The sequence below is a fragment of the Typopeltis vanoorti genome, chromosome 3 (genome assembly GCF_054136105.1).
Source record: "Typopeltis vanoorti isolate ZY-2024b chromosome 3, IOZ_Tvanoo_1.0, whole genome shotgun sequence".
Classification (NCBI taxonomy): Eukaryota; Metazoa; Arthropoda; class Arachnida; order Uropygi; family Thelyphonidae; genus Typopeltis; species Typopeltis vanoorti.
The window spans coordinates 42606875-42625138 of NC_143551.1; the positions used below are offsets into that span (position 1 = coordinate 42606875).

The 18264-nt window shown below is 38.8% G+C and overlaps 1 protein-coding gene across 1 annotated transcript in view; it reads left to right on the forward strand.

The window, feature by feature from the left end:
• Positions 1 to 18264, forward strand: part of LOC150108079 (dynein axonemal heavy chain 3-like) — a 1881116-nt gene that overhangs the window by 1341735 nt on the left and 521117 nt on the right. The window contains exon 56 of the mRNA XM_090415945.1: positions 14011 to 14091. Coding sequence (XP_090272071.1) covers positions 14011 to 14091 — 81 coding nt within the window. The remainder of the gene's footprint in view (positions 1 to 14010; positions 14092 to 18264) is intronic.

Genomic DNA, 18264 nt, shown 5'->3' on the forward strand with positions numbered 1-18264 from the left:
AGCTACTTGGTCATTGATGAAGAACTATTTAAGAGCAGCAATATCTGAATGCATTTTAAAGTTTAAAAGGCTAAATAAGTAGGTATAAAGTGGATGAACAAATTGAATGAATAGATTGAGCCAACAGTCTAGAAAAAGCCAATTTGAAGGCAGCACATGATCAGTAATTGTAATAATCAGTTGCATTAGGATTATAAAGAGTAGGTCAGGAAAGCAACTCATTTGGAAAGAACACTGAAATTGCTGTATGAGCAGAAATTAGGTCAGGAAGAAAAATCCTAGCTAGTTATTTCTGGTATGGAGGATATAGTCCAGATATTCAGTTAGTAGTTCATAAGTTTATCACCGGTTATTCTACTGGCATGACCTATAGTGAAAAGGAAAAAAAAATAAGATAAACTTACAAATTAATTAATTATTTAAAACTACATCAAAGCTAAATTCTATTTAAGATAACATGAGAGAAACATTCTTTCTTATAGATAATTTTCTTACAGTAACAATAATGTCCTATTTTTAACATTACAATTGTTATATTAGATTTAGGATTCTGGATTGTCTACAGTCCTGCTTATAGTAAACTCTTAGGAAGAAAGGTTCCATGGGTATATATGTGCTTTCCATATTCTTTGGGAATTTTAGACCATCATTATTGTTCAGATTGGGGTGGTTGATAAGAATCTCACAGGCTTCCTTAAATTTACGTTCATACCATGTTTTTGTGTGATGTAAACAACTGGTGCTTTTCCAGTCAATTCTATGTAAAGTGTTCAGGACATGATCAGAATGGCCAGCTTCACCATAGTTATTATATTTAACGTGTCGTTTATGTTCCTTTTGTGTGAAAGGAATTGTGCATCTTGTTTCCCCTATATATGGTAGATTACAGGTGCAATAAATATGGTATACTCCAGGGTAGGCCACCAGACGGAGTGGGTCTTTGGATGAGTTGAGTAAGCTTTTTAATTTTGCAGGAGGTTTAAAGGTTGCTTTGAGGTTGTATTTCTGAGTATTCTGTTTAGCTTATCTGATGTCCTTTTAATGTAAGGAATGGCTATAGTTTTATTGTAGTCTGGTTTATCTTTGTTTATTATTATTATTATTATCCAGGCCCCCCCATTGAGACAAAAGACTCATCGTGGGAGGTCCCCCCCCCAAGAAACACAAAGTCTATCATATCACTCCTTAAACTCATTGACAGTTATCACTCTCACTGCTCCATCAGGCAATGCATTCCATGGTTCAACCACCATCCATGAAGAGAAACCACTCCTCACCCTCTTGCTCACGGTTTCCTTTCATAACTTCGGGATGGCCTCTTGTCTTCACTCCTTCTCTCTGTTCAACCAAGCGAAAGAACTCCCCAGTGTCAACCCTGTAACCACCCTTCAACAGTTTAAAAGTCTTAATCATATCACCTATCCTTCTTCTATTCACCAAACTCTACAGTCCACATTCCCTCAGTCGATCCTCAGTACCCGTTCCACAGTTAATTTATCCAAATCTGAGAACAATAGTCTGTGTGGTCTAATCAGAGTCTTATACAACGGAATGATAACCCCTATTATCTCTGCAGGTCAGTGTCCTTCTCATTATTGCAGCAATCCTCTGTGTTACCTTCACCACCTTTGCAATCTATCCCCTAAATTTCAGGTTTCTATCAATCATCAACCCCAGATCTCTTGTCTCTCCTCTCATAGAGTGTATGCAGCGTCCCATCGATGTTTCCCAAACCTCAAGACCTTACATTGTGTTGCATTGAACCGAAACCCCCATTCATTTGCCCATCTATTTAGCTCATTCAAATCCTCTTGCAGGGCTACCACATCTGTACTATTACTAATACTTCCCAGCTTCGCATCATCCGCAAACAACTGAATATCCCCTTGCAATCCACTGACAATGTCACTGATATAAAGATTAAACAGCATAGGTCCCAGTACCGAGCCTGTAGGACCCCCACTTGTAACCCTCTGCCTCCTTGAAATTGCCCTGCCATACACAACTCTCTGATACCTATCTGCCAATCCTGAATCTAGTTGACCAATCTGACATCCAGACCCTTGTGCTGCAAATTAAATATCAGCTTATCATGTGGCACCCTGTCAAATGCCTTTGCTAAGTCTAAGAAAATGGCAGTATATTCCTTTCCCTCATCTAATGCTCTTGTAACTTTATTATAACAGGCTAGCATATTGCTAAAACAGGAGTGCCCCTTCACAAATCCATGTTGACTCTCACAGATAATGTTACCCCCTCATCTGCCCACTGTTGTATATGATCCCTCACTACATTCTCCAAGATCTTACTAACTACTGATTACACACAAACTGGCCTATAATTAGACACTTCCAGTCTGCTACCGCCCTTATGCAACGGCACTATCTTACCTTCCTTCCATTCCATGGGCACCTTTCCCGCAGGCAGACTTTCATTGAAAAGCCAGATCAGAGCTTTACTGACATCCAGATTACTCAGTATTTGAAACACACTCTCCTCCTGTACCTCTAAACCTCAAACCTGCCATATCCCTCTAGTAAACTGACTCCTCCAGGATGAAATACTCCAATAAAGTGGTCATTGAACAATTCCACTATGTCCGCTGCATCAGTCACTCTATTCCCATTTTTATCCCACAATATCATTCTTCCACAGTCATTTCTCCTCCTACTGGCCACATAGCTAAAAAATTCCCTAGGATTTTCTTTGGATCTTAGAGCCAATCTCCTCTCATATTCCAGTTTGCCTTCCTTACCATACTTGTCACTCTTCTGGCCTGTGTCTTATATTCTTCATGCATCTTCTCTTCACCTGTCTCCTTATATCTCTTCCATAGCCTCTTTTTCACATGCAATTCCTGTTTAATATTGTTTGTAATCCACTTTACTCCAAATTGTGTCCTCTTCTTCACTCGTGGTATACAACTTACCATTGCTGCTAACAAATATTCTTTCTCAATTTCACATGCACTGATGATATCCCATCCTTCCAATTCCTCCCTCCATGAAACTTCCCCAAGTTGACATCTTAGACTATTATAATCACCTGCCTTATAATTCCACATACGTTCCCAACTCCTTGATACTCCTGCATGTCTGTTCATTTTCCAAGTCAAAACCACATGGTCACTATCTCCAACTGGTTGGAGAGATGTCATCTCACTTATTATCAGCTTTTCTGATGCTATGACCAAATCCAAAAACTCTTGAACCTCTTGTTCCCTCTATTACATGTTGCCTAAGACATATATCCCTCAAGAATTCTAGAAATTCCATTCCCTTGTTGCTACATGCATCTTCCTTTCCCCAATTTATACTACTGTAGTTAAAATCTCCCATAACAATCATTCTTTTTGCACTTGCCAAACTCAACTGTCTAAACATCTCCTGGTCCTCACCCTCTGTGTTCCTGGGTCTGTAGTAACACTCCACTAAATATGCTGTCTGGCCCACCTCTACCTCACACCATATGCTTTCAAAATAATTAGTGTCACTGCTTTCCAAAGCCCCCACTCTTAGAGGGCATAGGTCATCACTTATCATAAGCAGTCCACCACCATGCTTTCCCTTCCTGTGCTGCCGAAAAATGCTGTATCCAGTGACTTCTATTCCTACTTATTATATCCTCTTCTGTCAACCACGTCTCAGTGATCCCAATAATTTTTGGCCAGACTGATGCAATCTGCACCACCAATTCCTTTCCCTTATTCCGGATACTCCTGGCATTAGTATAAATATGATTTTATTGAGTTCTTGTAGAGAATTTTGTTAATAGTGTTTTGGCTGTAACCATTTTTTAGAAAAGTATTGCGGATAACTTTAAGTTCATCTTTCAGAGCTTGTACATTGGAGCAGATTTTCAAAGCCCTGTTTTTTAGAGTATTAATGATGCCTACTTTTTGTGTTGGGTGGTTGTAGGAGTTTATGTGTATATATTGGCCAGTATGTGTCGGTTTCTGATAAACAGTGAAGGAAAGACATTTCTAGATACACTTGTCACACGTCTTCGTTCTTGGCAGTCCTTCCTCCACTGTTACTTCAGAATTTTCTTCAGAAATACAACCTCAAAGCCACCTTTAACTTCCTGCAAAATTAAAAAGCTTACCCAACTCATCCAAAGACCCACTCCCTCCGGTGGCCCACCCTAGAGTATACCATATTTATTGTACCTGTAATCTACCATATATAGGGGAAACAGGATGCACAATTCCTATCACACAAAGGGAACATAAACGACACATTAAATATAATAACTATGGGAAGCTGGCCTGTCTGATCATGCCCCGAGCGCTTTACATAGAATTGACTGGAAAAGCACCAGTTGTTTACATCACACAAAAGCATGGTATGAACGCAAATTTAAGGAAGCCTGCGAGATTCTTATCAACCACCCCAATCTGAACAATAATGAAGGTCTAAAAATCCCAAGCATATGGAAGGCACATATTCTACCCATGGAACCTTTCTCCCTAAGAATTAACTATAAACAGGACTGTATATAATCCAGAATCCTAAATCTAAAATAACAATTGTAATGTTAAAAATAGGACATCATTGTTACCGTAAGAAAACTATCTATAAGAAAGAATGTTTCTCTCATGTTATCTCAAATAGAATTTTCGCTTTGATGTATTATTATTATTATTATTTATTATTATTATTCAGCCCTCCATGGATTCAAAAGACTCATCGTGGGAGATCCTTCCTAAGAAACACAAAGTCTATCATACCACTCCATCAGGCAATGCATTCCATGGTTCAACCACCCACCATGCAAAGAAACCACTCCTCACTCTCTTACTCACAGTTTCCTTTCGTATCATAACTTCTAGGGATGGCCTCTTATCATCACTCCTTCCCGCTGTTCAACCAAGTGAAAGAACTTCCTAGTGTCAACCCTGTTACCACCTCTCAATAGTTTAAAAGTCTCAATCATATCACCTCTCCTTCTTCTATCCACCAAACTCTGCAGTCCACATTCCCTCAGCCGATCCTCATAACTATCATTGTACAATCCTGAAAACCATCTTTGTTATCTGCCTTTGTACCCTTTCCACAGTTAATTTATCCCCTTCAAATCTTGGGGATCAATTTTGAGAACAATAGTCCAAGTGTGGTCTGATCAGGGTCTTATACAACGGAATGATAACTGTTTTATCTCTGCAGGTCAGCGTCCTTCTCATTATTATTATTATTATTATTATTACGGGCAATGCAGGGAGTCAACAGACTCATCGAGGGAGGCCCTAACATCTCGTCAAGAACAACTATTCAACATTCACACAGTATCTATCATACCTCGCCTTGAACTCATTCACAGTCATGGCACCCACAACAGACATTGGCAGCTTATTCCACTCATTCACCACTCTCCAAGGAAAAAACCTAGCTCTAACAACCTTGTTAACCACGTTCTTGCCCAACTTCCATGTATTGCACCTAGTCCTATCACCACCAATTCTATTCTCAAAAATATCTTCTGAATTAATCTTATAGAAACCCTTCAGTAATTTGAATGTCTCAATCATATCACCCCTTTTCCGCCTATCAACCAATTTCTGCAACCCACAAATCTTCAACCTGTTTTCATAAGGTTCATTCCATAGACCTGCTATCATCTTGGTCACTCGTCTCTGGATCCTCTCCACCTCCCCCATCAAGAAGAAACCCTGATGCCCATATCTGGGCACAGTAGTCTAGATGGGGTCTTATCAAGGCTCGATACAGAGGAACAATAATTTGTTTGTCTCTGCTTGCTAAAGTATTTTTCAGCAACCAAGTGATTTGATGAGCTGATTTAGCCACTTTTGTAATGTGCCCCATAAACTTCAACTCCCTATCCACCAACACTCCCAAATCCCTGGCCTCATCAATCTCCTGGAGTACGGTTCCGCCAATGTGATATACTGCTTTTAATCTTTTCACTCCAACCTTACACTTTGCCACATTAAATTGACATCCATTTGCCTTAGCCCGGTCCTCCAAACTATCCAAATTATCTTGAAAAATTTTGACATCCTGTGCATTCACTATTGCTCTACCCAACTTTGCATCATCAGCAAACAAGTGAACACTTCCTCTCAGATGCTTTCCTATATCGTTAATGTACAAATTGAAAAGTAGTTGGCTAAGAACAGAACCCTGTGGCACACCACTAGTCATAGGCCATCTTTTAGAATAAAATGAATAAATCTCTTGAATAAACCACTTTCTGATATCTCTCCATCAACCACCCTCCTATCCATCTCACCAGCCCTATCCATCCCTATTGCTGCAGTTTACTGATTAGAATCCCATGTAGTATCCTGTCAAAGGCCTTATCAAGGTCCTGTAGAATCACTGTAAACCCATTACCCTTATCCAGTTCAGCCATCACTGTGTTATAAAATGTGAGCAAGTTACTGAGGCATGATCCACCTTTCACAAAACCATGTTGTCCCCTATACAGTATCCCATTTTCATCTATCCAATCCTGTATTTTTCTCTTGACTAATTTCTCCAAGACCTTGACAACGATTCCTGATATTCTGATAGGTCGGAAAGTAACAGCAGCACTCTTGGAACTTCCTTTATGCATTGGAACTATTTTCCCCTCTTTCCTCCCCTTTGGAACTAACCCGGACCCGAGACTCAAATTAAACAAAATGGTCAAGGGCAGTGACGCTTCTTTAGCCGCTTCATGTACGACACTAGCTGGTATACCATCCAATCCCACAGATGTATTGACATTGTGGTTTTGTAATAGACTATTCATCTCCACTTCATTCACCACAATTCTCATATAATCTAGTGATTCATTCATTGCTGCAATGTCTTCACCTGGATGATATACTCTTGCGAGGTACTCGCTCAGTAATTCAACTATATCAACTGATTCGGTTACCTCCCTACAATCGGCATTCTTTAAAATCATTCTGCCATATACATTTTTTCTTTTACTTGCAACATATCGAAAAAAACTGTTTGGGATTCTCTTTAGCCTGCATGTCTAATGTTCTTTCATAATCCGTTTTTGCTTTCCTTACCACACTTGTTACCCCTCTGGCCTGAGCTTTATACCGTTCATGTGCCTGCAGGTCACCTTTCTCCTTAAATTCCCTCCATAGTTGTTTCTTTTTTTTGCAGCTCAAGCTTAATGGTGTTATTCATCCATTTAACCCCTACTTGATTTATTATTCAGAATCTAGGTATACAGTCAGCCATTACCTTATGCAAACACTTCTTAACTGCCTTCCATGCACTATCAACATCTAGCCCTTGCAGTTTTACGTGCCATGGCACTGAACCAATCAAATACCTAAGGTTGTCATACTTATCAGCCCGATAATTCCACATCATTACAGCCAAATTTTCAGATGCAATTACTAGGTCAAGCAGTCTCTGACCCCTAGTATTTTCCATTACATGTTGTCGCAGATAGTTATCCCTTAATAACCACATAAAATCCAATTCCTTCCTCACATGTGTCCTCTCCTCCTTCCAATCAATGTTACCATAGTTGAAATCTCCCATAATAATTACCCTCCTTCCACTCATTTCTTCTATATGCTTATGCATACTGTCTCCACCATCTATTCCATCACCTGGTCTATAGTAGCACCCAATTGTATATTTTGTTCTGCTAGCCTCAATCTCCCACCAAATAGCCTCAAATGTGCTCTTTTCTCTATCCTGTAGTTCAACTTCTATTCTCCTTGTCTGTAGCTCATCAGCTAACATCAATAACACTCCACCCCACCATTTTATTCTCCCTGTCACTCCTGAACACACCATAACCCTCACATTCAATCCCACTAACTATATCATCTTTTGAAAGTTTATTTTTCACTTGGTTAGAGTATAATAAATTTAGTTTAATACTTTATCCAAGTGTGAGCAAACAAAGTTTGCGCCTGAAAGTACTGAGATAGGAGTACTGAGATACTGAGATAGGAGTGTTGGTATCTTGCTCCACCTTTGCAACGAGTTGCCCTGGTGTGTACCACCTTAACCCAGTCCTGAAGATACTTTCAGGCGCAAACTTTGTTTGCTCACACTTGGATAAAAGATTAAACTAAATGTATTATACTCTAACCAAGTGAAAAATAAACTTTCAACATCTTTCTCTAAATCCAGAGTAAATTATTAAAAAAGGGTGGCACACCAATTGGCAATTCCTATAGGTGGAGATGACCTGCTTCTGCTTGATATCTCCACTTGGGCCTGCCTCCCACTGAAGAGACCTCAATAAAGGTCGAAACTAGTCTGGGTAGTGGCCCTTCCCTTAATGCATAACATTAAACATATCCGCAAGGAGATGTGTTTTGCATTATAGGAGATACTGAGATAGGAGTGTTGGTAGCTTGCTCCACCTTTGCAACGAGTTGCCCTGGTGTGTACCACCTTAACCCAGTCCTGAAGATACTTTCAGGCGCATACTTTGTTTGCTCACACTTGGATAAAGGATTAAACTAAATTTATTATATCATCTTTTGTAAGCCATGTTTCACTAATGCCAATAACCTGTGGCCTGGAAGGGCCAACCAAGGCCAAAAATTCTTCCTTCTTGTTCCTAATACTTCTAGCATTAGTATACATGAATTGCAGAAGCCCATTTGTCCCATCCCTATTTTGATGCCTTATACTAACTATCCCATTCTGATTTGTTGTCTTTTGTACTCCCTCAGGCATATTACTCACATTTGTACACTCAACTGTCTCCCTAAAGCCTGCATATCTACTCCCCCCCCCCTTAATAACCCTAGTTTCCCTGATTCTGCACATCCACTTCCACTACATTCATCACTTTTTCAAGTTGAAAGTTTATTTTTCACTTGGTTAGACTATAATAAATTTAGTTTAATCCTTTATCCAAGTGTGAGCAAACAAAGTTTGCGCCTGAAAATATCTTCAGGACTGAGGTAAGCAAGTCTCCGTACACCAAATCCATTCAAATGTAAACTATCCATCTTATATAAATCCTTTCGCCCATCGAACTCACTCCACACATCCACAAATTCCACACCACTCCTCCTGCATAATTCATGCATAAAGTCATTAGCAATTATGGCCCTCCTTCTATACTCTTCACTGTCATAGCATGGCAACAGACTCACCATCCTAACTCTCTCACTCTTCTCTTTTGCTTCCTCAAGCAATTCCTTCAAATCCTCTCTCATAACCATTTTGTCTCCTTTCAAATCATTTGTACCTGTTACTACTATCAATTCTTTCACCCGCTGCTTTTGCATTTTAATTGACTCTCTTACATCCTTCACGTTCGCACTAGGTTGGTATTTGAATTTTATTATTTGACACCTCCAGGGAGTCCAAAGACTCATCGAGGGAGTGTGCCAACAGCATCGAACGATTGATCTCCTTCCAACTACTAACCGCGCTCAAACTTACTTAACTGAGCCATTAGTATCAGAGGCTCTACCAATCGACCAACCTTTGCTGGCATGATTTTGTTAAATTCTCAACTATCACACCTCTTACTAATGAATCTCTGTACAACAATTGCTCTTTCATTTTGTTTACACTCACTATCATACTCTTATTTTTCCTATCATACTTTTGTTGTTTATTAGTCGGTACGCTCGGTAAACATTTTTGCCACCGCTCCAGCTGCCGACTAGCCCTATGTATCACTTCATGTAACAGTGCAATCTCACTCATTGCATCAGTCTCATCATTTTTATTTTCCTTTATTTCATTCATTCGTTCGTTCTGTATGTTTACCTTCATTCTCACTTTCAATGCCACTCTCACAGCTATCAGGTATTACCTTGCAAATATCACTCGCATTCATACCTTGCATATCACTATTTTCTACATTATCACTTTCAACAGCGATATCACCCTCACGACCTGAAAACCCTCTTTAAATCCTCATCTTCCTTACACTTTCTGCACACATTCACCGTACTATCGTTGTTTAACCAGACTCCAATAACCAGATTCCAACCGCTTTCCTCACTGCATACATTTTGCAAACAGTACACTGAATCAAATCCTTTACATTAAAATTTTTAGACAAAGATGGCGACCTGGATGCCATCTTTGTGTTTCTCTTCATGGGGGCCATGTGCACATATAATCATATCTATCAATTTACTAATTAAAATACTCAGAAAACACACAAAAATCACCCAGACATGCTAAGATATGAAAATTAAATAATACTATGTAAGATTCAAGCAAATTTACCAATTATTACTCAAAATGGTGTGTAGTGTTTGTAGAGAGCTCCTGAACATATAAGTATGTTCAGGAGCTCTCTACAAACACTACACACCATGTAGCCCTTTCGTGACTATTATTGCAGCAATCCTCTGTGTTACCTTCACCACCTTTGCAATATGTCCCCTAAATTTCAGGTTTCTATCAATCATCAACCCCAGATCTCTTGTCTCCCCTACTTCCTCCAGTATAACTCCTCCCATGTCCAATGTTTCCCAAACCCCAAGACCTTACATTTTGCTGCATTGAACCGAAACCCCCATCATTTGCCCATCTATCTAGCTTATTCAAATCCTCTTGCAGGGCTGCCGCATCTGCACTATTACTAATAATCCTTCCCAGCTTCGTATCATCTGCAAACAACTGAATATCCACTTGCAATCCACTGACAATGTAATTGATAGAAAGGTTAAACAATATAGGTCCCAGTACTGAGCCCTGTGGGACCCCACTTGTAGCCCTCTGCTTCCTTGAAACTGCCCCAACATACACAACTCTCTGATACCTATCGGACAGACAATCATGAATCCAGTTGTCCAATCTGACATCCAGACCCATGTGCTGCTACTTAAATATCAGTTATCATGTGGCACCCTGTCAAATGCCTTTGCTAAGTCTAAGAAAATGGCAGTATATTCCTTTCCCTCATCTAATGCTCTTGTAACTTTATCATAAAAGGCTAAAGTTTTTGTACCTAATGTAGTTTCTAAATAATTAATTAATTTGTAATGTTATCTGTATCCTTTTTTTTTTCACTAGAGGTCATGCAGTAGAATAACCGGTGATCAAATCATTGTTTCTTTAGCTTACTGTAATGTAACTCAGCTTTTCCTTGTATATTTGTATACACTCCAGATGATGACCTTAATATGAAGGTCTAAACGCTGGGAAATTAAAATAGTTATTTATAAGATGGTTGTAAAGTCCATAATTTCTAAAATAAATGGACTGACAAGTGGGAAGTATATAAGGAATTAAATAAACTTGATGATAAGGATGTTACCACATGTCTTAATAGAATGGTCTATGGAATTTATGGCAGCCATGACGTGCCTATTTACCCACAGTCTTGCAACAGGGGAAAGTCCGAAAAACATCAGAAAGGGTCTAGAAACAATTATATAAGTGGTTTCCGGAATGTTGGATGTGAAGAAAGATTGAGGAAATGCAATTTGCAGAGTATAGTGGACATGAGTGGTAGGAGGTGGAGTAGGAGAGAAAATGATCGAGATGTATAACTTGAAAACGAAGTGAGAAATGAATGCCTTTATTCCAGTTAAGATGATTTCAGTAATCCACTCAGCGTAAGTTTCAAGTCCCTATTATTTAGTTTATTTGTTAATGATATTTCTGTATGTGTTGATTGGATATATTCATGTGTTTGCTGAGGATGCAAAGTTGGGGAATTGTAAGTGTTAACAATGATCTTGTTAACTCGCTTCTAAAAGACTTAAATAGACTTAGCTTAGATGAGGTTTTGCAGTTATAAAGTTAGCATTGTGTTAAGTTTTACACTTTGGAGTGCAGAGGTACAGAACTGTTCACTGAATTGGCAAAATGTTGGGAAAGCAACACATTGCCTTCCTACTATGATGAGCACAGACGTAGATTTGGTGGCGGCTGCGATAATACAAGGGATTAATCAGATCATCAGCTTTTCTTCTCAGATTTGGTTACCTAGTTTCTATTGTTATGTAAAAACTCTGAAGAGGATTCAGAGATATGTGATTAAGCCAATATCACGACTCTCAAATTTTTGTTTTGGGAGAGGTTAAGGAAATGCAAATTGCAGTTTAGTAATAGATAGAAAAATAATGATACAATAGAGACATTGAAGTTGGCAAAGAGATTTTACTCGATTAATACAAAAGGATAATGATTAGTGGAAGGAGAGCAAACAGGAGGCTAGATAGCCTCCTGTTTGCTCTCCTGGTAGGTGTGTAAAGGTGTTGTGAAAAGTAACATGATAAATATATATTTTTTTAACATGATGGTGGAGAGCAAACAGGAGGCTAGATAGCCTCCTGTTTGCTCTCCTGGTAGGTGTGTAAAGGTGTTGTGAAAAGTAACATGATAAATATATATTTTTTTAACATGATGGTGGATGAGTGAGTGGAATGATGTATTGTTAGAATTATGTTTTGTGAATGATGTGAATGCTAGAAGTGAATGAATTTTGGGTTCATTATGATAGATGTGTTGCCTTTGGAATGAGGCCTCCCATGATCAATCTTTTGACACAAGAGTTTGTTATTCTAATAATAATAAGCAAACTGGTGGTTTCAGAATAGTGATGAAAATTGACTGTAGTTACAATTATTATTATTATTACCCCAAGACCTCATGGAGTCAAAGACTCATCTGGGAGGTCCTTTTATCACACACACAGCTCATCATACCGTGCCTTGAACACATTGAAACTCCTTGCAGACACCACACTTCTCAGGCAAGGCATTCCAATCATTTACAACTCTGCATGAAAAAAACCTGCCTCTCACTTCCATACACTCTCTTTATACAGTTTCCAGGGATGACCTCTATGTTCTTCCCCGAACTCACACTATTTTCTGTAGCACGTCTCCAGCATCAATCCTATAACAACCCCTTACCAACTTGTAGGTCTGTATCATATCTCCCCCTCTTCCTCCTATCCACCAGACTCTGCAAATTACATCTTCTCAATCTTTCCTCATACTCGACATTCCAGAGGTCAGAAACTTACTTAGCCTTTGGATCCTTTCCAACATCTCTTCATCCTTCTGAAAACCAGCTGGACAAATCTGGGCACAATAGTCCATGTGCGCCTATCAAAGCCTTATACAACGGAACAAGAATCTCCCTACTTCTACAAGTCAGTGTCCTCTGCATCATTCCCAGAAGCCTTTGTGTTGTCTTTGCAATTTTGGCTGTGTCCCCTAAATTTCAAATCCTTATCCCCCCAACGAGCTCTTATTTCCTCCTTAAAATCTTATTCAACAATATATCCTCACCAAGCATAAATGCTGCATCCCATCTTTGTTTTCCCAATTTAACCTTACATTTTGCAACATTGAACTCACATCCCCATTTCCGTGCACAATCACTCAATTTATTCAAGTCTTCTTGTAAGGCCACAACATCTTCACTACTCTTCATAGTTTGCCCCAACTTTGCATCATCTGCAAACAACTGAATATCCCATCCAAATCATACTGCTTAGTTGTTTTTTTTTTTTTAATCTTTCTTTTAAGATTTTTACATTATTGCTAGTTATCATCTTCATTCACTAATTATAATAATAATAATAATTATTATTATTATTATGATTATTGTTATTATTATTATTATTATTCAGGTCTCCATGGAGTCACAAGACCCATAGTGGGCCCACTCTAGAAAACACGAAGTCTGTCATACCACTCCTTGAACTCATTGACCATCTGTGCTTTCATCACTCTAGCAGCAATGTATTCCACAGTTCAACCATGCGAAATGCAAAAAAAAAAAAAAAAAAAAAAAAAAAAAAAGCAGCTCCTTACCCTCTTGCTTAAAACTTCCATTTGTAATTTCCAGGGATGGCCCCCCCTTGTCCTCACCCCTTTCCCCCTGTTCCACTAAACAAAGATCTCCTGTCAACCCTATAACTACCTCTCAACAGTTAAAAAGTCTCAATCATATCACCTCTCCTTCTTTTATCTACCAACGTCTACACTCTACATTTTCTAAGCCTATCTTCATCACAAACATTGTATAGGCCTGATATCATCTTTCTTATTCCCCCTCTAATAATTTAATATGATATTATTTTTAGGGTAACATTCTAGAAGATGAAACAGGCTGCAGTGTATTAACTTCATCAAAGGTTCTCTCAGAACAGATAACTGCTAAACAGGTAAGTGTTTGTCTATAAGTATATGTGCAGTATGATAAAGAAGAAATTCTTTAGAAAACCATTAATCGCATAAAGTATTATTTTATGTGATTATTGGTTTTCTGTATGAAATACTAGCTCGAGTACTTTCGGTGAGGGGGGGAACTCATAAATGCATGTGACATCCTGTACGGAAATTTAAACTCAGATAATTTTGACCACTGGCATGGAAGTGCTATAAATAAAGTTGCTTTTTCAAAAAACATTTTAAAATTTTTCTTAGAAATAAAAAAAAACACATAATGGCTTTTTAGCTTTTATGTCTATATATTTGACTTTAATTTTTTTAGGATACAAGAATGTTTATATATTATTATTATCATTATAATAAACCTGCATTGAATCCGTAGACTCATCATGGAAGGTTCAACACATTCAACTAACAACATATTTATTGTATTGAATCTTAAAATCTTTGATGCTCTTAGCATTCAAAATGTTTTCTGGTGATGTGTTCCATGCCATAAGCCACACACACATCCTTCTTCACCACACCTTGATACAATGAATGCTTGTTATAGGAGATTTTAACTACAGCAGTATAAGTTGGGAAGAGGAAAATGCATGTGGTAATAAAAGAATGGAATTTCTAGAATTCTTGAGGGACAAATGACTTAGAAAACATGTAATAGAGTTATAAGAGTTTTAGATTGGGTCATAGCATCAGAAGAGCTGATAATAACTGAGATGACATCCCCCCCCCCCCAAGTTAGAGAGTAACCATGTGGTTTTAACTTGGAAGATGAATAGACATGCAGGAGTATCAAAGAAAAGAAAGCGTATCTGGAATTATAAGGTGGGTGATTATAATAGTCTTAGATATCAACTTACAGCAGTTACATGGAGGGTGGAATTGGAATGCCGGGATATCAATCGTGCTTGGGAAATTGTGAAGGAATATTTGTTAGCAGCAATAGTATGCTGTATTCCATGAGTGAAGAAGAGGACACAGTTTGGTGTGAAGTGGATGGCAAACAATATCAAACAGGAACGGCAGGTCAAAAAGAGGTTATGGAAGAGATATAAGGAGAGAGGTGGAGTGCAGATGCATGAAGAATATAAGACTCAGGCCAGGAGGGTGACTGGTGTGATAATGAAGGTGAAACTGGAATATAAGAAGAGATTGGCACTGAAATCCAAAGAAAATCCTGGGGAATTTTTTAGCTATGTGGCCAGAAGAAGGAGAAATGATTGTGAATGACATTGTGAGATGAAAATGAGAATAGAGTGACTGATGCAGAGGGACATAGGTGGAGTTGTTCAGTGAACACTGTGTTTCATCAGTAGTTAAGATTTTGGAGAAATTAGTGAGGGACCATATACAGTGCTGAGCAGATAAGGGTAACGTTATCTGTGAGAGTCAACATGGATTTGTTAAGGGCCACTCTTGCTTTAGTAATTTGATTGCCTTTCATAATAAAGTGACAAGAGCAGTTGATGAGGGAAAGCCATATACTGCATTTCTTTTTGTGTTTTACAAAGGCATTTGACAAGGTGCCACATGATAAGCTGATATTTAAGTTGCAGCATATGGATTTAATGTTGGGTTAGTCAACTGGATTCAGGATTGGATTCAGGATTCCCCATCATACACAACTCTCCTATCAGAGAGTTGTGTATGATGGGGAATTTTTCAAGGAGGCACAAGGTTACAAGTGGGGTTCTACAGGGCTCAGTAATGGGACCTGTATTGTTTAACCTTTATATCAATGACATTGTCAGTGGATTGCGAGATATTCAGTTGTTTGCAGATGATGTAAAGCTGGGAAAGGTTATTAGTAATAGTGCAGATGTGGTAGCAATGCAAGAGAATTTGAATAAACTGCACAGATGGGTAATTGAATGGGGATGTCAGTTTAATGCAGAAAAATGTTAAGTCTTGAAGTTCGGGATACATCGATGGGAGGCTGCATACTTGATTGGAGGAGCTGTACTGGAGGAAGTAGGGGAGATAGAGATCTGGGGATGATGATTGATAGAAACCTGAAATTCAGAGAACATATTGCAAAGGTGGTGAAGGTGACCCAAAGAATTGCTGCAATATTGAGAACAATGCTGAAGACTCAGATCAGACCACACTTAGACTATTCTTCTCAAATTTGGTCCCCAGGATTTGAAGGGGATACATTTACTGTGGAAAGGGATACAGAGGTGGATAACAAAGATGGTTTCAGGACTGTACAATGTTAGTTATGAGGATCGGCTGAGGGAATGTGGATTGCAGAGTTTGGTAGATAGAAAAAGGAGAGGTGATATGATTGAGACTTTTAAACTGTTGAGAGATAGTTACAGGGTTGACACTGGGTAGTTCTTTCTCTTGGTGGAACATCAATGATAACAAGAGCCATCCCTGGAAGTTACAAAAGGAAGCTGTGAGCAAGAGAGTGAGGAGTGGTTTCTTTGCATGGAGTGTGGTTGAACCGTGGAATGTAGTGCCTGATAGAGTGGTGAGGGCAAGAATGGTCAATGAGTTCAAGGAGTAGTATGAGAGACTTCGTGTTTCCTTGGAAGGACCTCTCACAATGAGTCTTTTGACTGCATGGAGGCCTGAATAATAATAATATCCAGGGATGGCTTCTTGTTCTTTCCCTCTCACCTTCTACTCTTTTTATAATCTCCTCTATATTAATTTGATGAAATTCCCATCACTGACACCTATTTTATGCCTCTCCACCAAACTCTGCAATTCTTTTAATCTCTACGATGTGCAACCTTTAAAACCCTAGCAATATGCCCTCTAAACTTCAGTCTACTGTCAACCATCACTCTCAGATCTCTAATCTCATCCACTTCCTGCAGTATGGCACCATCGATATAGTACACAGCCTTATATTTTTGCACTCCAAAATGCACACCTTGAATTTATTGATATTAAAACTACAATCCCACTGTTTTGTCTAAGTAAAAAGTCTATTCAAATCTTCCTGACGAGATTCAGTTTCAGCAGTGCTACTTATAATTCTTCTCAACTTTGCATTATCAGCAAATAACTGAAGATCCTCAGTCAGTCCACATGATATATCATTTACAAACAAGTTAAACAGCAGTGGCCCAAGATAAGAACCCTACATGTTACAGTGCTTCTTATCATAGCAGCACTATGATATGCAGCTTTTTTGAGACACTTCTCTATCATACACATTCGCTATCCAGTACCATGAATGTGATATACAGATGCAATTTTTTAAATCAAAGTGCTTAACCTTATATTTTGCAACATTAAATTCATATTCATTACCCTTCTCCTACAATGCTAATTTATTTAAATCATCCTGCAGGATATCTACATCATCTTTATCAACTGTTGCCCTCCCAAGTTTTGTATCATCAGTAAACAACTGATCCTTTAAATCCTTCTGTATATCATTAATTATACAAATTAAAGAGTAGTGGCCCTAGTACAGAACATGAGGCACTCCACCGGTCACCCTGATTAGCCTAGATCCTGCTCCACCATATACTACTCTCTGGTTTCTGTCTCTCAGTCACCTCAATCCATGACTCTAGCTTCATATCCATTATCCATTGAAAGCATGTGTAGCTCAGTAGAAGTGGCGTTTGCACTCTATGGCGCTTGACCGCACGAAGAAAGGATTTGGTGGTTCAAATCTAGTCGCTGACTAGAAGAATTTTTATCGGCTGAGGGAATGTGGACTGCAGAGTTTGGTGGATAGAAGAAGGAGAGGTGATATGATTGAGACTTTTAAACTGTTGAGAGGTGGTTACAGGGTTGACACTGGGGAGTTCTTTCGCTTGGTTGAACAGCGGGAAGGAGTGATGACAAGAGGCCATCCCTGGAAGTTACGAAAGGAAACTGTGAGCAAGAGGGTGAGGAGTGGTTTCTTTGCATGGAGGGTGGTTGAGCCATGGATGCATTGCCTGATAGAGTGGTGAGGGCGAGAACGGTCAATGAGTTTAAGGAGTGGTATGATAGATTTTGTGTTTCTTGGGGGGGGGGTACCTCCCTCGATGAGTCATGACAGACTTTATGTTCTTAGGAAGGACCTCCCACGATGAGTCTTTTGACTCCATGGAGGCCTGAATAATAATAATAATAATAATAATTACCATTTTCTCCAACTATTGTAATAGTTTCCATGTGGTATTCTGACGAATGCCTTTGCAAAGTTCAGT